General features: G+C 40.0%; 3 protein-coding genes across 4 annotated transcripts in view; 2 read left to right on the top strand and 1 right to left on the bottom strand.

The window, feature by feature from the left end:
- Positions 1–1133: 1133 nt before the first annotated feature.
- hmx3b (H6 family homeobox 3b) lies at positions 1134–3246 on the top strand. The gene is made up of 2 exons (XM_088439297.1): positions 1134–1542; positions 2456–3246. The coding sequence occupies exons 1-2, from the start codon at positions 1275–1277 to the stop codon at positions 3016–3018; spliced, it is 831 nt and encodes a 276-aa protein (XP_088295423.1). The 5' UTR covers positions 1134–1274; the 3' UTR covers positions 3019–3246.
- Positions 3247–3717: 471 nt separating this feature from the next.
- On the top strand, positions 3718–7371 carry bub3 (BUB3 mitotic checkpoint protein). Its single transcript, XM_088439190.1, has 7 exons — positions 3718–3883; positions 4446–4643; positions 4725–4794; positions 5901–6052; positions 6139–6297; positions 6494–6668; positions 6873–7371. Exons 2-7 carry the CDS (start codon positions 4449–4451, stop codon positions 7091–7093), a joined length of 972 nt encoding a protein of 323 aa, XP_088295316.1. The 5' UTR covers positions 3718–3883; positions 4446–4448; the 3' UTR covers positions 7094–7371.
- Positions 7372–8843: 1472 nt separating this feature from the next.
- The window catches only part of LOC148409424 (uncharacterized), a 15756-nt gene continuing 2072 nt past the window's right edge, over positions 8844–22527 (bottom strand). For both annotated transcript variants that reach the window (XM_088438768.1, XM_088438769.1), the window contains exons 3-7: positions 21965–22065; positions 21079–21227; positions 19569–19797; positions 19158–19363; positions 8844–10072 (exon numbers count right to left, since the gene is read on the bottom strand). In XM_088438768.1, the coding sequence (XP_088294894.1) occupies positions 9905–10072; positions 19158–19363; positions 19569–19797; positions 21079–21227; positions 21965–22065 (853 nt within the window). In that variant the 3' untranslated portion in view covers positions 8844–9904. The remainder of the gene's footprint in view (positions 10073–19157; positions 19364–19568; positions 19798–21078; positions 21228–21964; positions 22066–22527) is intronic.

The following is a 22527-nucleotide window of genomic DNA, read 5'->3' as shown; positions in this document are numbered from 1 at the left end:
ACGAGTTACTGCAGCCTTTAGTGTTTTTTTTATGTTTTAATTTTATGGTTTTAATCTGGTTTTCACCACAAATACTCCTTACTGTTATGACTTAACTCCTGGGCTAGCATAAATTGATGAAATACAGTGTAAAGTTCCAATACCAACATTCCCTTGTCTAGTACAGTTTTCATGGAGAGGTATAAATGCACCTGGGGGTACGTGAAAGAACTTCAAATGGTACGTGAGGATTTATCCAGGTTTTGGTCAATTTAATCTAAGCAATGTGTTTTTCTTCTCAAATTGAGAGCAAATTAACTGGACTATGGAGTAGTTCATTTCTAAACTGCAAATGTGTATGCATTTGCAAATTGAGAGCAAATTAACTGGAACATGGAGCAGTTCATTATTAAACTGCAAACGTGTATGCATTTGAATTGTATAAATGCACAGTGTTTTATCTCTAAAATTGCACTTGTTAGGGGGCAACAAAAAAAATATTTCACAGCTGGTGTTTCAAGGTTGAGAATCACTGGCACTGTTGCCTATTATTTTTTTCCCTTCTCTGAAATGTACAGCTTTAGAATTGTTACTGATCACTCACTTTGATGCTACCGATACAAATAAAGCTTTCTCACAGTATTATTGTTGTATGAAATATAAAATATGTTTATAACATAAATGGAGTAATAAAATTATTAAAACTAAATAATAAAAAGCAAGCCTACCAAGTGAAAAATGAGGAGAATATATGTTGTCAATCAGCAAAACGTTAAAATCGTCAAATGTATTGTGATTGAGAAAATCATTTAGCTCATTATGCATGTTAAAAACATGTAATCAGATAATTACACTAATGATGCCCTGGCTTGATTCCAATATTAATGAGCCATTTCTTTTCAGTCAATAACAACAGGCCACATGTGGCCCTCGCGCCTCAGGTTGCCCACCCCCCGCTCTTACTTGATAAGTGGCTCATGTTGAGCGCCCCAAAATACCTTTTTGTATTCCTTTTGGAATCTATTCTAGTCCGATTGCAGACTCACAGCCCATTTGCTCGCTGCTCTGACCAATCACAAGGACCCAGTCAGTGTGTTTTAACCGGGCTGTCATTTTTATGTCATCATTACATCCCCATAAAGAACCAACCCAGCGTGCTTATTCCTCTCTTCAGCACCAGTGAATCTTTTGGCTACTTTTTGGAATTCTGTTGTTTTTTTTTTCCCTGCAAGGCTGCTGTTGTTTTTCTTCCAACTTTCCATTGTAACATTTTGATGGTGTGGAACTAAAAGGCGATGGCAGACCTTGACGCGCAACAAGAGATGCGCCAGTCCGCCAAAGACTCCATCAAGTTCTCCATCAAGAACCTCCTCAGCATCGACGACCACCACCAAACCAACAACAAACCCGCCAGGCCCAGAAGCTTCTTGGAGGGTAACTTCTTCTCCCGGCTCGCCGATTTGTCTCTACCTCGCCTGGAGTTGCCCTCACAGAGGCTTGGACTGTCCTCGGCGTCCCCTTGGTGGTATCCTTACACGCTTGGAGCTCATCTCAAAACTGGAGGTACATCACATGATGCTGAATTCTGAATACAAAATAAAAAGGTCTCATGTGCTTTTGGCTTCTACTTGGCACACATTCTTTGTGGTTGTAATCAACAATAATCAAATTTTGGTTCTGTGTAGCTGCAAATAAGAACAAAAAACATCTACTGCTCTATGGAATTTTTATTGCCCTCAAAGAAGAACTTCGGATAGAAGCAGGAACCTCTGAGGTGCTGTTTTATGTGTATTGCAGAACAATGCTTATAATGTATAATAACTGATAACAGGCCTATTGTATGATTTTCCAGGTTTCAAATATCCCCAAAAGGACAGTTAAAATGAGTTACAATGGTAAGAACAATAATAATAGAAACATCTATTTGAAAACAGTTTTAAATTCATAAAGAATACAAATTTTACACTCTAAAAACTTTAAAAGGATCCCCAGAAAGTATCCTGTTAGTTCTTTTTTGACCTATATTTTGGTTATTTTATACGCAACTGTTTTTAGAGTGTATTTTAAAAATTAATGACAGAAGCATCTTCGGTATGATAACAAATTATTGAATCTTGTATATATTAATATTTCATGATGGATAGATGATCACTTTTATATTCTTAATCCAAAATGCAAATTTAAGAAAAAAAATGGTCATACACGCATGTGTAAAAGGTTGAAAGATAAATGCGATCAAATCACTGTGCTGAGAAAGACCAAAGAAACCACGGAGTAAAAAAAAAAAAAAAAAGGTGTGATGAGTATGCTATTCCTTCCATTTTTTTTTTTAGAAATTAATAATGTGAATATGCATATAGAAGACTGTAAAATATGGTCCTGCGTAAATATTTGATAACATGAAATTATAAGTCTCCCAAGGTGGTGCATTTTTAGACTTTGATAACTTTGACTGACTGTTAGGCCACTTTTACAGGTTCAGAGAAGGAGCTGGTGCAAGACAGAACCTCACCCGATCTCCCCAAAAGCGAATCGGACACCAAAGAAGAAAGCGCCGAAGAGGATGAAAGTGATCCGGAAGATCCCAAAAAGGACTCGGAACCCGCGGAGGACGACTGGAGAAAGAAAGCCGACGACCCGGACGGGAAGCCGTGCAGGAAGAAGAAGACCCGCACGGTGTTCTCCAGGAGCCAGGTGTTCCAGCTGGAGTCCACCTTCGACATCAAGCGCTACCTGAGCAGCTCGGAGCGCGCCGGCTTGGCCGCCTCGCTGCGCCTGACCGAGACCCAGGTGAAGATTTGGTTCCAGAACCGCAGGAACAAGTGGAAGAGGCAGCTGGCAGCCGAGCTGGAGGCGGCCAACCTGAACCACGCCGCCGCGCAGAGGATCGTGCGGGTGCCCATCCTGTACCACGACAACGGAGCTCCGGAGAGCAGCGGGAGTACGGCGGGGAGCTCTACCACCGGCCAGGCATCAATCCTGGCCTTTTCTCATCACATGTACTACCCCCACCCGGTTCCCTTGCTGAGGCCTGTTTAACACCTGAGCACACCTTGAATTTACCGCACGACTTGAAAAATACCTTGTATTTTTTTCAATGTATATTTTGTAGACCGGGTGTATACAGTATTCCTGTGTGCTATTCTCTTTACATCCCATACGTTTACCTTATTTGTCTTTTCAGGGACAATCATATAATGTTTTCAATTGCTCCAAAACGTATATTCAAGTGCAAGATTGTACATAACGTATTTTTAGGACTCCTAATTGTGCTCGTGATTGTGTGGAATTGTTGATTAAATATTTTAAAAATAACACTTACTTATTGTGGCAAATTTTCCCAACCATGGAGCCAAATATGGTTTGTTACTGAATTCCTGTTTTTGACAGTAAATATATTGATGCAAAAAAACGTGACTAAAAAGTAATTGTGCTTTTTTGGGTCAAATATACATGACGAGTTTCCCATGATTCACAAAATGTAAAAGGTAATAATCACTAAATCGTGATTTGCACTTTTCATCTTAACTGTTACAAACCTGCACAACTCGATTAAAAATAAATATAATACTGTATAACTTAATTTCCTTGGGAGACAGGCGGCCCTTGCGCGCATGCGCAAACTAAACCAATCCACCAGGTTGCGTTTCAAGGTCACATGACCGGTGTGGAGCCACCGGAAGTACTGTTTAGAATCAAACCAACCAATCAAACTTGAGCGGGAAACGTCGCATTTCGTTGCAGCCAATCCTTAACGTCTCCTGTGACCACTGGTCAGACTGCGTTCCACACTGAGCCGGTTAGCTCTATCGACGAATTTCTGTTGGGTTGTGAAGTATTTTTTGAACGTGCTAGTTGATAATAAAATATTGTAATACCTCTGGACTTCCCCGCCGTATAAACAGTAAGTACTATGTCTATTTTGTTGCCTACAACGCTACTAGCATTAGCATTACTTTAAGTACGGTTAGCTCTAGGCTAAGGCTAATTCCTAAATGTGCTTTAGGGGAATGAGCGAGTTCTCTGAGGGAGAAAAGCGCTCTATTTTCTATGTAACCTGTTACTTTAAGGATATATTTATCAGACGAATAAAATAGAAATTGCCAGCTTTTTATCTCACTAAATGGTTACACAAGAAGAGTATCTTGCGGCTAGTTCGTCAAATTCGTCAAAACTAAAATTGAAATAATACCTCCCATCGCTTATTCGCTTATTGAAAAGAACACAGAAAACTTTTCTGAGATATGTAATTTCTCCTGTTTCGAAACACCCTCCCCTCTTACCCAGGCACCGCACCCCATAAGTGTAAAGTCAACTATTGTTTCTATCTTGTGTGTATAGATTCATACACAAAACAAACTGGCTATTTTGACAAATTGACATTCAAGTGAAGAATGCATAATCACATATAATGCTGACAAACAAACTGCGTTTGGAAGTATGTCACTGGCGTTCCTGTTCTGCAGAAAATGGTCACAACAAGTGAGTATAAGCTGAACCAGGGGCCAGAAGATGGCATCACCGCTGTCAAGTTCAGCCCCAGTAACGCTCACTTTCTGCTGGTGTCCTCCTGGGACTGTACCGTCCGCCTCTATGATGTGGTGGCCAACACCATGCGCATGAAGTATCAGCACACGGGTCCAGTTCTGGATTGTGCATTTTATGTAAGTTGCATTCTGTGCATTACTTAGTTTCACTTTTTAATGTGTTGTTATTAGAACACCTTGTCTCTAACTTTCAAACAGGATCCGACACATGCTTGGAGTGGAGATCTGGATACAAATTTGAAAATGCATGACTTGAACACAGACCAGGGTATGTACTGACCAAGGTCTTCTTTTTTTTCTTTTTTAAAAATAATTTTCAATCTTTTAGTCGGATCTAAAACCAGTGCAATTTGATTTTGGGGTGTGCGATGTCTGTTCAAAATTAATCCAATTCAAACGCGTGCTGAATTTGATTATTTTTACATCATCTCTCTAAAAGTTGTCATTTTTCAAATTTATCATTTGAACAGATGTGTGCACATTTATTATCTGCATATAGGTCAGCATTTTCCAAACTTTTTCTTCCAAGGATCACATACAGAAAAATGGATGCAAGGGTTAGTTAGATGTGTTTGTTTTTTTTCTCAAACTCCATCAAGCACACCACAAACAATCAACACATTGCATATTGTTTATATATTTTTAAATGCTATTAGGGAAGCATCCTATAAGACAAATAGCTTAGAATTTTGCAATATTTTGCAGTGGTCAAAGACCCTGTAACCCAGCAGAAAATGAACAGCAGCAGCATTCCATCTCTACATTCAAAACCAGAATAGGAACAATTAGTTGTAAGCTCAACATTTTGAAAGCTGTGTTCCTTCATTTTTGTGGTCAATGAGTACTTGAAAACCCCCATAAGTAAATTCCTTTAAAAAGGAGTTGCCCACTCATGGACATTGTACAGATATGAATAAAATTTAGCTACGGCTTATGGCTAAATTTTTTGCAACGTTTACAAAACTGTCTGTCTTATCAGTCATTGTCTTACTATCCTTTGTCTCAACTGGAAAACCAAAATGTCACCACACAGGTGATTTGAATGTAATTGAAGCATCCTGTATTTCTTCCGTGTACTCCATTGCACGCTTTCTCTTTTTCTTTATTTTATTTAAAAGCGGATCGCAAATAATATTCAGGTGCATATCGCAACTTATTGCACAAGAGCATAGAACTCGCATCAATACATCAACCTCTAGAGCACGCTTGCTCGAAAAGTTGCACACACCCCCCTAAAAAATAAAAGAAAATGCGTCCCTACATGAATCCCTACATCTTCTGGTAGACTTTGCCTTAGACTTTCTGGGCTTGAGAGAAATGAGTTTGTGTTTGGCAAACTGTCAGTATAGGTTGTGTTTTCTAATTTCCTTACAGACACCATAGTGGGAAAGCACGACGCTGCCATTCGTTGTGTGGAACACTGCCCGGAGGTGAACGTCATGGTGACAGGGAGCTGGGACAGGTCGGTCCGACTCTGGGATCCGAGGGCGCCCTGTAACGCCGGCACCTTCACGCAACCGGATAGGGTATGACATTATTGGATGGTTTTGGCATACATTATGAATTGTCTGCTCATGTCTGATAGCATAGATTTACTGTTGTGTATCCGAAGGTATACACCATGTCTGTTGCGGGAGACCGTCTGATTGTCGGCACGGCGGGCAGACGCGTTCTGGTGTGGGACCTGAGGAACATGGGCTATGTGCAGCAGAGGAGAGAGTCCAGTCTCAAGTTTCAGACCCGCTGCATTCGAGCCTTCCCTAACAAACAGGTGGGAAAACACGAACCCTTTAATTCCTTAATGATAACGTGATCTGTTGTAGTAAGACTGACCTGTGAGGCAGCACAACGTATGGCCCAAAAAATTAAAGAGGGAAGAGTAATGTAACAAAAAGATATGCCAGAAGTTAGGCTAAACATTGGTCTATTTCTTATCTGAAGTTGCAAACCTTAATCCTCGTCTGCAGGGCTACGTTTTGAGCTCCATTGAGGGTCGTGTGGCTGTGGAGTACCTGGACCCGAGTGTGGAAGTCCAGAAAAAGAAGTATGCCTTCAAGTGCCACCGGCTGAAGGATGTTGTTGAGCAAGTCTACCCCGTCAACGCCATCTCATTTCACAGCGTGCACAACACGTTTGCAACAGGTATGAATGCCTACTTGGGTCGAGTCAGACTTGTTCATTGTCTTATAAGTTGACCGCCCTCTTTAACTCATTCACTGCTATTTACCGCTACCATCAAAGGTTCAATTTTCTGGCTGTGAATTTTTGACGGCTGCAGAAGTCAGAGATCCAGATATTGCTCCTGATAATGAATAGGACTGATCAAGGAGTCTCCTTTTTTTCCAGGCGGCTCTGATGGTTTTGTTAACATCTGGGATCCGTTCAATAAGAAGCGCCTGTGCCAGTTCCACCGCTACCCAACCAGCATCGCGTCACTAGCCTTCAACAGCGACGGCAGCATGATCGCCATTGCTGCTTCTTACATGCATGAGATGGGTGACATCAGTCACCCAGAAGACGCTGTCTACATTCGTCAAGTGACCGATGCTGAGACCAAGCCCAAGTGAGTCCTCGTCTCCATTGGCACCCCGCCTCTCTGCTGTTCAGTGTCCAAAATGGCACACCGTCGAAAATCGGTCCATCATTTGATTTGTTCGAGCACCACAACACTTCTTTTCTGCCAAGTTCAACTTTTCTCAATGGCCTCACTGTTTCGAAGGCTTGCATGCAGTCAAACCTCTGTTCCCCTTTGTATTTCTGTCACACCGGTTTTTTGCTTTCTTTTACTATAATGTTCTGTTATGTTTGTTCAAATATCTTTATTAAAGACTTTGTTTGTATATGATTTCTGTGGGCTGCTTTGAAGTTTTCTTTCTGGCGTTTGTGGCATTCCCTGCTCTTCACCCAGACTGTGGCCTGACACTGAGAAGACGTCACTGGACTAAACCAGATCCCGGCGAGGAAGTAATCGCAGTGGTCTGCGTCCGGTAGGCTGAGTTCTCGGGTAGAGCAGAACAACTTGAATCAAAAATGATAATGAAAATGATGATGACGATGCTCCGTTCTAGATCATCGAGATACAGAACAAAACGGGCAACAGCAGCCGATTTTTTTCCCTTCACTTTAGATTTTCAATTGCGCCTAATATGATTTGTGAAGCCCTTCAGCTAAAGCAGCAGAGAAGATGGAGATAGACAGTCAATGATTCCATTTAAGTGGTAATGGCTCAATGGGGCCTCCGCTGCATCCTGGAAATGATTAGCTGGCTTTCGCTTCAGTCATCCCATGATAAGACAGCTGATTGGATCAGAGCCAAATATGAAATGGTATTTATGCCGCCGACCTTTGTTCAGCAGACAAAATGATACAAATTCTGGCAAAATTGATGCATCGAGCTGTGACATTTACCCAGTGACTCCATATGCCTGTAAAATTTGTCTAATAGTACCTAAAATGTATTATTACCTGGGATAACAACACAAAAATGCATGTTCATACAGCTTTGAACAAAACTTCAAAAGATTCAAAATGAATAAGCCTAATTGATTTTGAATTACCAAAACAATTTTTATATAACAAAATACATTTGCCCTGACCTCAAGTTTCCAGTCCATAATGTTGTCAGCCCATCGGCAAGCAGTGATGAACAATAGCCTCCAGCCGTGTGTCGACACTGTCCAAAAAGCCGTACGGTAAATGGACCGGAGGCGTCAATAATGTGTGCGAGAAGCAACCAATTAGTTGCACAAAACATCAGCAATGGGCCGCATTGATCTGTGTACACGCATTAGTCTGCCTAATCTGCATCAACACACACACCAATAAATTCTCAAAAAATAATCATGTCCAATAATTACACTCTTGAACGTTTTTGTCATTGATTTACTGGCTGAGCACTCAGACTTTACGTGAAAATGTTTTTGATGTTCATTAGCCTGGATTTATTCAGGTTTAGGCACAAGTGGAAGCTCAGACAATGTCAAACAAATTCAGTCACTATTTTGGCACTTCTTCAACAGGCATCCCAGAAACAAAAGTCAGACATGAATAACTATTTGTGGTTCATGTGCACAGCTGATGATGTTGCACTGTAGATTTCCCCTTAAGCAGATACAATATTCCATTTTAAGTTGAATATCGATTTTGTGAGGAGTTTTATCTTGTTAGCTTGTCACACCCTGTTCTTGGTCTCATCATCTCAAACAATTTTAGTCTTAGATTCACACAAAAGACTCATATTTGAAGAGTGCACAGCAAATCCCAGAAACAGCTTGTGGTCGAACAACTAGACCTCCCCACCTCCTCAAAAAGCAGCAATTTAAATTCAGCTTTTATTGTGACTTCATACAAATGCAAACATCCACCACGCATTACTAATACGTTGGTTAACTTAAGTACAATACATACCAAACAGGTGAGAAGAACAAAAACAAGTGCTTGTTGGGGTAGAAAACTCTTTCTCAGAGGTAAGCATACATAACTTTTATCTTGAGATAATCTCATTCAAAAGAGTACAAAAGACTCATTTGGTTTTGATTATTTTTTTACAGACACTGACAATCAGCTCATTGTAACCCGGACGAACACTGTGAGTACAACATTATGATGGGTTTTGCAGTTTGTGTTCTTATGTGAATCTCGTACATTAAAAGTGAGAAGAAGGAATTTTAAAATGTCAAGAAAAAGCTAATGCAATTGTTTTAAAGCAAAATGTGTTGTTAAACCATTAACAATATACACAATATATATTGTGTTGTTGCGTTTTAAATTTAAATAAGTTTCCTGTTTTGCTATGTGAGTTAGTATACTGGTTGTATGCATAAAGTATTTAATGTAGATGTAGTTAATGAATATAATGACATCAGTGGACAGGCACATTTTTTTGCAGTTGAAAAATCTCTCCCTGTCACTACATGCATGTGGAATAGATGACAACAGATACATTATTTGTAGTAAATAAATATTTTGAAGAATTAAGTCAAACTGGATCATTTCAGTGGTTGGAAAGCAGTTAATTGAAGTATCATCAGATGAGGAAAATGGAACAACAGAATCACCGCCTGCACAGACTAAAAAGCAACTTTTGTCTAAATTCTGTTTTTCCCAGAAGGCAGCATAAAAGGGACTTTCCACTAAATATTCACATTGACTCAATGTATGCATGCCGTTTGTTTAAGACAGGATGGTTACAGACGTACCTCAAATAAACTTGCAGACTGTTTATAAAACACTAACCAATTTGGAACTGCCAAGGAAAAAATAACCCTATTATTGCCACCCAGGTTGATACATATAGCATTTACAATTCAACAAACACCATAAAAAGGCACACCGGGTTTAGTTTTAAACCCAAAAAATTGTGTTCCGACTGCAGTGTCCTAAATGCTGAGCGTGATGCTGTGAATGCTCCTCGCTGGGATTTTGGTGTCCGTCTTCTCACCGCTGACTTGGAAGAGCACCACGGTGTCAGAAGGTAATGTAGCTGTGGCGCTCAGCGTCTTACCCAACCATCCGTTTGAGCCTCGCTTGTACATTTTGACGGTCACCTGTAGAGGGGGCGAGAGATATTTGTTCAATCAATTCCACATATCAACTCGATTTTCATCCTGCTAAACTAGGGTTGACAAACATAAAGCCCAGTGGGCTGTATTTGGCCTGCAAGGAGTTTTAATCCAGTCTGCAAATTGCTTTTGTGAAGAAATAAAAAAATGAATAGCACCAAACCCACTAGTCCGCGATTAGTAATCAAGAGTAAAAATCATGCTTTTACAAGTTTTTACAAGCCCAGTTGAGCACTGCAGCTTCAAAGCGGCTCGGCTCAGCGCTTCAGTGAAAGGAAGTGAAACTCGACACCCGTGTTCGCATTAGCATTAGACATTAGGTTTTGGTTTGTGTAGTGTTATGAACAGTTAATATGTAGGGGACCAAAAAGGAAATTATCTGAATTTATTCATATGTACAGTATATGATGCAGTTTCACAACCAGGCTCAGGTTTCTGAAACTAAAAATTGAGCTATTGAAAGTATTATAATTATACATGTAAACCCCCTTAAAAATGTACCAGGTTTAAATTCCAGGTTTTGATAAAACGTATTCATCAGTTGACAGTATGCATAATCTCCATACCTTATTTATATACACTTCAATCACAATTTGAACCTTATAAGACGTTGTTTTTGTAGAAATCCCAAAATGGACATCCAAATATGTATTTTCGTCAAGTAAAAAACAAATCTCTTCGACTTAGCTTGGTTTTGTGAAAACACATCACATTACAGCACTGTATAATATATATTTCCAGTTGACCCCCGCTATTCACTAAGAATCGGGACCAGTTATAATTAAGTTATATAAGTCATATACCATGCATTTACCAGTCTGGCCCACTTGAAAATCGATTTTCCTCCATGTGGCCCATGAGCTAAAATGAGTTTGACACCCTTGTACTAAAACGACTTTGGAAATCTTCTTTATCCAAGATGAGCTCCAAAGCAATGAAAATTTGGAGCTACCCAATGTTCATGTGCCCTGCAACCTCATTGGTACTGCTCTTTGTGGCAGTTGCAAATCTCTGGAGTTTTTGTGGTAGGTTGCAGAGTGTAATTCGCTTCAACGCCCCATCCAAGCTACTGACAATGGCCGGCCTAACTAGATTTAGACGTGCAGGTAATTGAAGCATATCCATTTCAAACAGAATGCCCGTCCGCGTCGTCTTGTTTGGCCGCATTTACCGGAGATAACGGAATATCACAGTGCCTTTTCACAGCTCCATTTTCTTTCACTTTAGCATTAGGCAATTTTTCAATTATTGTTTTTTTTCTTCTTCTTCTTCTCCCCCTCCGTGTTCTTTCATCCGCCGGTCTCTCTCATAATGCCCGGGCCTTTTAGTTAATGGCGGCGACAGTCGGGAGCCCGCAACGCCGGCCCTTGTCCATTTCGCGGGTCATTGTGGAAGCCCAATAGGCCTTTTATGAGCGCCACATCAAAAGGCAGATAAAGCATTAGAGGTGGGGAAAATACCCGCCGCTAGATACGCTCCCTCTTCCCTTTGTCCGCTATTGAAAGTGATCATTTTAATAGTCGGGAAAGCTCGGCGAACGCGACCCCCCCTGGCGGCCTGGCTCAACACCTGCACGCCTCTCGCCGCTGCTAATTACCCACCACAAAGGCCGCTACAATTTCAGATGCTCACCTTTTCCCAACCATTTACTTACTCATTAGCGAGCATTCAATAAAAAAGACGGGCGAGACGGAGACAGGAGAGACAATCGTATCCTGTATTGCGCTGCATTAGCGGCGTGACACACTTGAGAGGTCAGCTAGTGTGTGTTAATTTGCGGGGGGAAAAAGAAATCTATTAATAATGACAGCTGGTGGCAGAGAGGAGCGCGCAATCGCACAAAGGCACTGTTGTAGCGGATCGCTGCTGTGTGCGAAGAAGTTGACAATTAGCAGTTAGTGGCAGCAAGTCGAGTCCTTCCATGTTTACCTTAAAACGGGAGTGTTGTGCCAAACGTGTCTGATTTATTACATTTTAGAATTACATTTGTATTTTTATTTTGAACATATACCAAAGAGTTGTGTCACATGATGCACATCCATATAAAATGACAAAGCATGCTATAGGTCGCCTCATGTTCCAACTAATGTGCTCTTATTTTGAAAAGAAACATGTACCGTTCCTGGTACGGCATTAAAAAGCATTCCATTCTATTTGCTGACATTTGCAGAAACCATGTTGGAATCTCATGTACCTCCTGAAGTTCTGTTATGGAGCCCTAATTTGAGAACCACTGTATTAGACCACTGCATAAACCCCTAACCCCATGAGAATTGATACTTGCCTTGAAGGCCACATGTCACGGTCAAGAATTGAACCCTCGGGGGCTAAGGTTGAGACTGAGTGGTCTGCGCGACCCCTGCCCAGCCCAAGTCCACCTCTCACTTTTAGCGTCGACTGGACTAGCATCGTCATCTATCTTCGAGTTGCGAGGAGACATCCTCTTGTTTACCTTCTGGTGGTGGCCATAAATCTTAGCACCGGTGCACTGTCAACTTTACCCTCGGAAAACTCGACCTGCATCTGCGTCTCTAAACTTTTTGTCAGTTAACAGTTAAAGAATTTAAAAAGTATTCCCCTAAATTGACATTTTGGCCTCATCTATCCAAACATGGCTCACTGAATAATCTCATTTCAACTACTTGAAACTACGACCTGACTGTTTGATGGATATTAGCTCTTTCGTAATAGGCAAACATTGACTGATGCCAAGTTATTATTATTTTGTGAGAGTCTCAAATACATTAAGAGGTCTTAAGATGATTGGTCCATTCATAGATTGAGAAGTCTTGGTACTTTTCCTTCAAGGAAGACCAAGGATAATGTTTAACGTGCTCCGGGATACGCAGTTATATGTTCGTTCCATCAGGGTCCAAGGGTCAAACCTGCTTGACCTACGTTTGAAGTGGCGATCCTTAAGAGCATCCATTAAAAAAAAGATATTTGCTTGAGGTGTGAAGCCTCTGATTATTAATCACCTAGTCTGCCAAAGACATAAATCAACTTCGGTTTTGAGCCCTCAAGATGGCTAAAGTTTGACTCTGTGACATGGGCGTCTGCGTCAGTTGTCAACGGGTGCGCTGGCCCCAGGCCGTGACCGCAACTTGAGGGCCGGCCAAGTTCGGAATCGTGTCATAGCGTCTGCTTGCCCGGATGACAGGAAGCGCATTAGACTCAATGACTGCAATGACCACTGACATCCAGATTTTTATTTCCATACATCTGTGAAGGGGTCCCAATAATACCCCCCTACCCCCACCCCTTTCTTTTTTCCTCCTCAATAGCTCTGGTTGTCTGTCTGCGTGTAGATGGCTCAATCTATGACTGATTTAATTTGCTCTCTGCCAACATCTCTAACAGCATTAACCCCCAGAGCACGCACCCGCCGCCCCCCATCTGACTCCATTAACTCCCAAATCTGGTTTCAAGACCGTATTGATGCCGCCCGTTATTCGGGGTGATTATGACAGCAACAGACAATGGGCCAAAGTGTCTGTTAAGTAGTTTAGCGCTAATTTCACCTAACTATAACAGATGGCAGGCACACGGCACTGTCTGGATCCTCGGCAATTATCCTTTACATTAAAAGAACAATACTCGGGTCAAAGGAAATGACTTGAGGCGCATAAAACTAACTCCAGTTTTCAAATGTCAAATCACAGAATGATAAATGACAATTTGCTATAATAAAGCAGAAGGTCTCTTTTTGAGGACAGACTGACAAAATTCAGTTTGCATTCAGCATTCATCCACTTAAGCCATCTTTATTCTCTTCAATTACCCAGAATGGCTTCTCCAAAGTGTAATTAAGTGTCTGCTGCGCTCTGCCTCTTCATTATTCATGGCAGCCTATTGATCATATCTCGCGGTAGAGACTGTGGCCAGAGCCTTATCACACGCAGCTGCTACTCTATGAACACACAACAAGTGAAACAGGAACACAAAAATGATAATCAACTAACTAGTCTAAATGAGGAAATTCTATTTTTTTGCGCTGAGATGGTCACAGTCAATTTCAGTAATGCTACTCTGTAATCTAGGTCATGCTCTACGTCAGTGGTTGTCAACTATTTTTCAATGATATATCATTGAAAGGCGTTCACTGACCATTCACACTTTGGGAAATCTGAAACACGTTAACCCGCAACAAATGTATAACCTACAGATATGAGCACAAGAAAATAAAAACACTTTAAAAGGTGACATTTATTTTGTTTTTCTAATGTTTTTACTTTGTCGCCAAACTATTGGTGCGTCCTATACACGGTAACTGAAAATACCCTAAAATGACCTTAAAATTAAGGGCGCGTCCTATATTGGGGGAATTATAGTAAACAAATGTGTCAGAAATGCGTGGAATCCATTAATACTTTATGTTAACCGGTGTGTCATGATCGTTTCTCGGGAAGAGCTATAAGGTCAATATGACCGAGTGGTGTGTTCAAATATGCAAAAGTGTGAGAAATATTTGCGTGTGTGTGTGTGTGTTTGGGGGGGGGGGGTAATCCTACTAACAATTCTTATTTTTCTTCAGGAATAACAGTAATATTTCTGCGTCATTTTAACCCGTGTTTAGCTTAATCATTAGGAAAAAACATTGGAAAATTTTGAAACCCACTAGCAAAACTGTGTGTAAATGCCATTTTATCAGATATGTTGGTTATATGTAGTTTGCCTTGTACGAAAAAAAAAAAATCACAAAACAAAAATAATATCCAACAACAACCCTACATTCAACATTTACTGTACCATCAATTTGACCCACAAAAAAACAGGGGGATTTCGATTCACTTTAATTTAAGCAACATCCTTAAAATTAATTGCCAACGTCGTCCCGAGTGGGCCGTTGCCGCCCCCTAAAATGCGGTGTTATGATTCCCACATAATCATTTCAAACAGGGCGGTCTTGACCCAACAAACGTCCTCCCATTGCCAAATAAATTATTTCCCAATGAATATTAATGTTTTTTTTAACCTGAGTGAAACAGTAATGTGTCAAACATGAACTCTCTCCGCTTGGCGTGTCCATAAATTAACAAAAGTGAGCCACAAGGGCCCTCGGGCACGGACTAGCAAGGTGTACAGCGGGACGGGAGCGGAGTTGAGTCATCGCCGCACACGCGGACGGCGTCTCTCGGCGGGACACTCGAGCTGCTCGTTGGCGGCTTCATCTCGCGTCTTCGCCACGTGTAATTGCGCGGCTTGCCTACACGCACCGACAAATTATTTCCAATTATTATTTCCAATTCCAAGTCGAGAGCGACGCTGCAATTACACAAAGCTGAGCATCGTGTTCACTTTAGGCTACAATTTCCATTTATTTATTTTTGTTAGGCAATACTGTTCAGCTAATAGAGGCTAATTTCAGGCCACGGAGATCCAACTATTCGGTTGCAGCAAATTAAAGAGTTTCATTTCTTTTACTTTATCATAAGAGGCATATTAATAGCACAAATTGTACCTCGAAGCTAAATAGCTACAAGTCCCTAACCACCACTTCTGAAGACTGATACAAAATTATACTTTTTTTTTTATTGTTTTCATGGCGGAGTCTATATGCGCTGAATGTACGTTATCACCTGGGCGGCAATATTCGTCAACATGGTGCAAACTGTAATAGCATCAGCTATTCTTGCTGATTTTGCTTCAAGGATTTTTTTCCTGTTTTTTTTTTTTTAATCATTATATTAGTCTAGTTAAATAACCGTTATGGTTGTTTGTTTTGCAATCCTTCAAGATTTTACATAACATTGATCAGTGACAACAATAGTAAATTTGCGTTTTGACTGTAGTTTTAGACTCAGCCACCTATTCACTATTTCTTAGTTTCACCGAACCATTCAATATAATGTTTAACCCATCTTTTACTTAACACATTCAGTGCCAGGGACATATCTTCACGTTTTTTTAAGAGAGCAGACATTAAATTCCAGATATGTAAGTATTGATTTAATACTTAAATATCTGAAAAGTAATGTACTTAAGTATCGATTTATTACTTCAGTATCTGGGATTTAATATTCGGACTCTTAAAAAAACGCATCCCTGGCATTGAATGAGTTAACCTTGCCTAGTAGTTTGTCCAATCCTTTGATCAAGATAAAGCATTTAAAGAAGACACTTAGGAAGCTGAAATTTTACTCAGATGGCGGCGACGTGTCAATTGTCAACATGACAAGACCGCTTAGTTATTACACTACCAAGAGTGTGACATCAATTGGCTAAAATACTGTAAGAATGATTTGAAAGAAAATGATCAAAATACAATCAAAAGCCTTTTGTTTTTTGTCCTCTTTCTGTTATGCCCTAAGATGCCACCAGATGGTTAAATAAAAGGAAATATTGGTGTCACACTGAACACCGATTATTCCTTCAAGTGATATGTCTCCAGAATATATTAACACTATTTTTCTATATTATTCTAAACCTTTATGTGGGAGATGTCAATCACTGTCACTTTTCTCCCCAGCTCCTTATACTTATATCGATATCACATACCAACTCCAAGTTAATTTTTTACACCAAAAAATTTTCAATACATATTTCATAAGCATGCGTTAGAAGCCTCCTGCTTCCTTAGTTAGAACCAATTCTAATTAATTGGCCATAATAGCCCCGTTCTTCTTATGTCTCTGTAACTGCTCTGTATCCACCGACAGACGAAAAGCAATCACACGAAGCTTCGGAGAAAAGCAAACGCTCTGACAAAAGAGACGCCAAGAGGACAAACAGCATACTGTAAGTAACCTACGACTGACTCATTCCAAACAAACGCGCACACACACAGACAGTAATTACCGCTCAATCCATACAAATTAAATGAAGCCAGAGCCAGGGTCTAAGAATATAGACCATAATTAATAAATTACAGCCTCTCTACTCAATCATTCTCCACTTTGGGGGAAGTGGGGAGACAAGGGGCTGTAGACATCCCCTTTCTCCTTCGTAGAGTAATTGACCGGGCCCCAGTGAAAATACACTTCAAGCCGACACACACACACACACACACACACACACACACTGACAGTTGAGTGAGCCAGCGTGGGGGCTCGTATCACACATCTTGTGGCCTGTGTGTTTACAAGTCACAAATCAAAAGGAGGCATTATTTCTGGGCTCTCTAAACCATGCCTGGGGGAGGTGTCCAGTTTCCTTTGACTCTCAAAAAGCCCCCCCCCCCCATAACAAAACCCCTTCAGCTTCCACTGGCAGCTGCTGCACGAAACCAAGCTTACTGAACTTTGTACTGGTCCTTCTGGTGTATGATCCTTGACCAGCTGGGGGCAGTATAATGCAAACGTGGATATAAATGCAAAAGCGCGTATCTACAGCTTAGTCACATTTACCAGGCAGTAACCTCAAAAAACCACATCATCCTTCTCACTATGTATGTAATCAACAGCGGCCAGAGGCGGCGCCCAAAAAACAAAGATCAAGCACAAACGTATGAACTGTTAAACTAAATCATCTCCAAAACATTATTTCGGGTGCAGCCCACGCACCGGTACCGGTCCGCGGACCACTGCTGTAGAGTACATATGGAGAATGTACCGCCAGCCAATCCTCTTCATTTTAGTTAAACAGAAAATGTTCAGTCATTGTTTCAAAATAAACTGTACCATAGCAAAAAGTATAAGCCGTTGCATGTTTTTATTTTGAAGTTCCTCCCAGAAGCATGGTATCGTGACAGCGCTCAACTTGATTTTTCTCTCCCAGAGCAGCTCTTGATGTACTAAACACAGTTTTCATTGCTAAAAAATTACAAACAATCTCAGCTAAGCATTGGGCGTTCATATGTGGAGGAGCCTCTGTGGTGTTTGATGTACAAAAACTCACAACTCACTAAGGGGAGCAGCCAGTGGCTACTTGTACATTGAAAATGGAACCACCAACAATATTTCCACAATTTGTCTGTTTTAAAAATTAAAACCAAAATTTGCTCACCCATTGAGATGGATCAAGCCCATATTTCTCCAGGAGTCATACATTTGTGTGTCAGTTCATGCCCTGTGGGCACGCATTTAAGGATTGTTGGGATGTATCAATGACACAGCAGCTGAAGGGACGAAGACAGCCCTGGGTTTAGTGTCAACAAGTCTGACCTTTGTCTCTTGAACTTTTTACAAGTTCACTGACAAAGTGACCATTTCCCTCGGCTTGTTAATAAAATAAAGCATACCGATAATTCTTAAGCCATTTTTTTTAAAGATCTTGTCAAGTTCAGCAGTATCAACTACCAGACCAAGCCAAGTTTAAAGTGCTACTGCCGCCTGCTGGTATTGTCGCGTATAACCTGGGTCATAGAGATCATTTATTTTATTTGTAAATCACGGATGGACAAGGTAATGAAATTAGTACTAAACAACATTTTATATTTTGGCCTTTTATTACGGTCGCACCTGTGAGGTGGATGGATTATTTCAGCAAAGTAAAAATGCTCACTAAAAGTTTGGAAACTATTTGTTCAAGACGATCAACGGTTTCCTTTTTCACATCAATCTATAGTTCAATCAATAGTTCTCAAATGACGTACGGGAGAACACTTTAAAGTGTACTTAAAAATTTAACAGGGTTTCTGCAGATAGCGCAAATCACATTTAACGGTTTTTCATGCCGTGACGGAAATTGTTTAGCTTTCTCTTCAAATTAAGAGCAAATTATATGGAACATGAAACAATCTGTTGCCAAACTGTGCCCTTTCCAAAACGTTCAATGCATTTATTTTAAGTTTTACTTTGAAGTGCATTTTTAATAGTGTTAGTTGAACCAGAAATAAAATAGTACAAAATAGTACAATTAAAGGAAAAGTACTGGTTTGTTTTCAAATTAAGATAAAATTAATTGAAACATGATTTTATTTTATTTTTTTTCCTAAAATGTGCTGTAAGTAAATTGCAAAATGTATGTTTTTAAGTTTTACAGGGGTACAGCACTCTGGTTTAAGGCTTTTTTTCATACAAAAAGTGTTTTATATTAGTTAAGAGGTATTTAGCTGAAAAAAAAAAATCACAAGGGGTACTTCAATAAAAAAGGTTGACAACCACTGGTGCAGATGACTTGGTAGAGTTACCTGTGGGGCGTGTCCCAGCAGGGCCCACATTGTCTTGAGCGTGGAGAATTCCAGCGTGTCAGTGTCGCTGCGATCCAGTGCAAGGAAGCCACAGCCCTTGAAGTCACCTCTGAGCTGTTCACCGCTGTGAAGCCACATAAGATCCCACGTTCCTGAGCGCCTCAACACCTCCTGCGCCAACGACATCTGCCTGTATGACAGATGACCTGCCAACACAAAGTGTAAGCGTGCTCAAGAGCCATATTATGAACAAATCATCTATTAAGTTCATGAAAAATATTTAAATAGAAAAGCATTTTCATTTTCTCATGTAAATGCTCAGTGGGCCGTAGCGCAGATACGAGCACCCCAGATGTGGCCCGCGAGCCATACATTGCCCGTCCCATGCACCATAACATGTTTTCCTCTCACCAGAAAGCCAAGAAGGAGTCAGCGCGTCCAACATCCAGGCCACGTAGTCCTCCCTGAAGGATCTCAGGAAGTGGTCGACCTGGTCATGGGACACCAGCTCACGTCGCTCCCGCAGCCCATCGGCGAGCTGGCACTCGGGCGAAAGGAAGACCACCCTGGGAAAAAAAAGGCTCTGGTGCACGGGCACGCCGCTCTGCCTCAGGTGGTTGCGCAAATGAGTCGTCTTGATCTGGAAAGCGGTAAGTTAACCTATTTCAGTCCCAAAGATCTATTTGTTTTACATTCAGACAGACATATATATGTGTGTGTGTGTGTGTGTGTGATATATATATATATATATATATATATATATATATATATATATATATATATATATATATATATATATATATATATATATATATACACACATATATACACATTATATATATATATATATATATATATATATATATATATATATATATATATATATATATATATATACACACATATATACACATTATATATATATATATATATATATATATATATATATATATATATATATATATATATATATACACACATATATACACATTATATATATATATATATATATATATATATATATACACACACACACACACACACGTACGCACGCACACTGGACTCTTAAGAACCTTAAAATTATTTAATCATATGGTGAAAAATAAATTCCACAAACCATGTAAAAGCCGTAAAAATGTTAGGGAAATAGAAGTACCCAATCCGTTTCTACATTTGACTGGCATACTCATTGAAACATACTGAGCAAAACCTTTTTTCCCATAATACCACGTTGTATTGTCTTATGCCAAACAAAGATGATAGTCAAAGCATAAAATGACAATTTACTGACTTAATTTTCAAACATATTGGTGTAATGTATGCCAAATGCTAAAAGGTAGCATTGTTTCGTGCAATAAAAATTATACAAAGACATGATCAATTCTAATATGCGGTGAAGGTGCAAATCAGATACAGGATTCCTCTCCTTTGGAATTCTGATTTGAAGGAGTTCATTAGTGTGTTTCTGTATTGACTGTGCAACAATCCGATTTTGAGAAGACCCATACACTCCCCCTTTTCCGTGTCTTACACAATCGCTAATTGGCACACACAATTAGAGGCACTTTGTGTAAACTAATCAAGTTAAAAGGGCTCGTTTAAACAATTTTCGATAATGTTTTGCGTGCCCGTGTGTGACTGAAGCGAACCACTTCAGAGATGAAGCAGGCCAGCTGTGTTTTTAGGCACCCCCCCACACACGTGAACATAATTGCAGCCTTTCCAATGAAGTGCAGCCACTCGGCAAGTTTCGGAAGCCCCTGACAAGTGTTGGAAATTTACATATAAATTGCTAGGGTGACTCTCTTGACCCCAACTCCCGTTTGCATGGAAACCATTTGCCGGACAATTGGTTGAACCTTGGACACAAGTGTGGCCGTTTGACACAAGCATTTTGAATTTTTTATTTCTTTTTTTTTACCGTGATGGCCTTGAGGGGGTCCTCGATCTGTTCGATGCAGGTGTTGCTAAAGTTCTGCTCCTTTTCTATGACTTGAACGTGCCACTTTTGGTCGTGAGCAGACACCAGACCCCGCCAGGGTTTTATGTCGATGCAGAAGATCCCTTGGCCTTGGAAGAAATTAAAGTTTATTTGGATAAAATTCAATCGCATTTCATGGCTCAAGTCACTTAAAAAAAATAAAAAATACTCCCACTTATCAATAACATTATGAGGTGCTTCTCAATTATATTTTGCCAAGCCCCCCAAGGAGAAAACATTTTGAGCCCCCCCACTTGACATGCTGACTATAAATAAGATTATTATCTATAAAGATGGTATAAGTATACCTAAACCTGTATCCTTTTTAACATTACAACAGAAAAAAGTAATATAAATCAACTTTCAAAAGCTGTTCATTATTTTTTACAGCGTTTATACTGGTTACAGCTTAGTTTGAAACTGAAAAAAAAATAGTTTACGTGCCTGAAACATTAAAAAAAAGTAAATTATTATTTTATCGCAAATACACCTCACATGACAAAAACAAAGCCTTTTCCCAGGGGTCATCAGCGCAAAAGTTTGCATTTTTATGATCATCGGCTTTTGCTTTTTAAAAAAAATAGCAATCACCATTAGCCTTAGCGCACTAGCGATTCCCATTCAAGGAGTGTGAAGTTATTAAATGGCCAAACCAAATCACCTGATGTGAATTCAACTGACATTTGCATTCCACTTGCTTAAAGACAAAATTGAAGTTAAAATGCCCCAAGAATAAGCGCAAAGTTTAATTGACTGCAAAGTCGGCTGTGATCTGCTCCAGCTTGCCCAAGATCATAATGAAAAGAAAGGATGGACATTTTCTCACTTGTCAGAATCACGATGTTAATGTCATCTTTAATATTTTGAAGCTGGTCGGGTATCCGCAGGTTGCAGAAGACATTCTCCTTCCTTAGCCCGCTGAGTTTCCTGCAGTATAAATACAAGAGACAAAATTTACTAAAGTATGAGCAACTGTATGACGTCTCTTTACAGATTTGAGCCAAGATGGGAGGCTGTAAACCAGGCGTGTCAAACTCATTTTAGACGGACTTGGAAAATCATGGTATACAGTATAATGCAAAAAAAAAAAAGTGTCTCGTAGATTTGTAGATTTTTTGCTATGCTACTAATTACCAGTAAATAGCAGCAGTTAACAGTAAAGAATTTATAAAACTTGTATGCGACGCGTATGTTGCGGAGATTAGTTTTGAATTATTGATGAAAATACTAATTTTTGACAGGTGTCAATTTGTGGATTTCTACCAAAACAAAACAAAACAAAAAAACCCTCCTTAAAGGGACACTGTGTAAGATTTGGACCGTTTTAATTACGGACAGCAGGAGGTGCTGCATTTACCATTGTCCGTAGCTATAACAGAAATGGCAGCG

Source organism: Hippichthys cyanospilos, chromosome 17 (genome assembly GCF_059441005.1).
Source record: "Hippichthys cyanospilos isolate Australia breed blue-spotted pipefish chromosome 17, RoL_Hcya_1.0, whole genome shotgun sequence".
Taxonomy (NCBI): domain Eukaryota; kingdom Metazoa; phylum Chordata; class Actinopteri; order Syngnathiformes; family Syngnathidae; genus Hippichthys; species Hippichthys cyanospilos.
The sequence above is the reverse complement of the archived record's forward strand: the minus strand, read 5'-3'. Positions and strand labels throughout refer to the sequence as shown.

Coding starts and splice junctions, on each gene's coding strand:
- hmx3b (XM_088439297.1), top strand. CDS start 1,275: ATGGCAGACCTTGACGCGCAACAAGAGATGCGCCAGTCCGCCAAAGAC. Junction 1,543..2,455: donor AGCTCATCTCAAAACTGGAG/GTACATCACATG, acceptor CCACTTTTACAG/GTTCAGAGAAGGAGCTGGTG.
- bub3 (XM_088439190.1), top strand. CDS start 4,449: ATGGTCACAACAAGTGAGTATAAGCTGAACCAGGGGCCAGAAGATGGC. Junction 4,644..4,724: donor TTCTGGATTGTGCATTTTAT/GTAAGTTGCATT, acceptor ACTTTCAAACAG/GATCCGACACATGCTTGGAG. Junction 4,795..5,900: donor TGACTTGAACACAGACCAGG/GTATGTACTGAC, acceptor ATTTCCTTACAG/ACACCATAGTGGGAAAGCAC.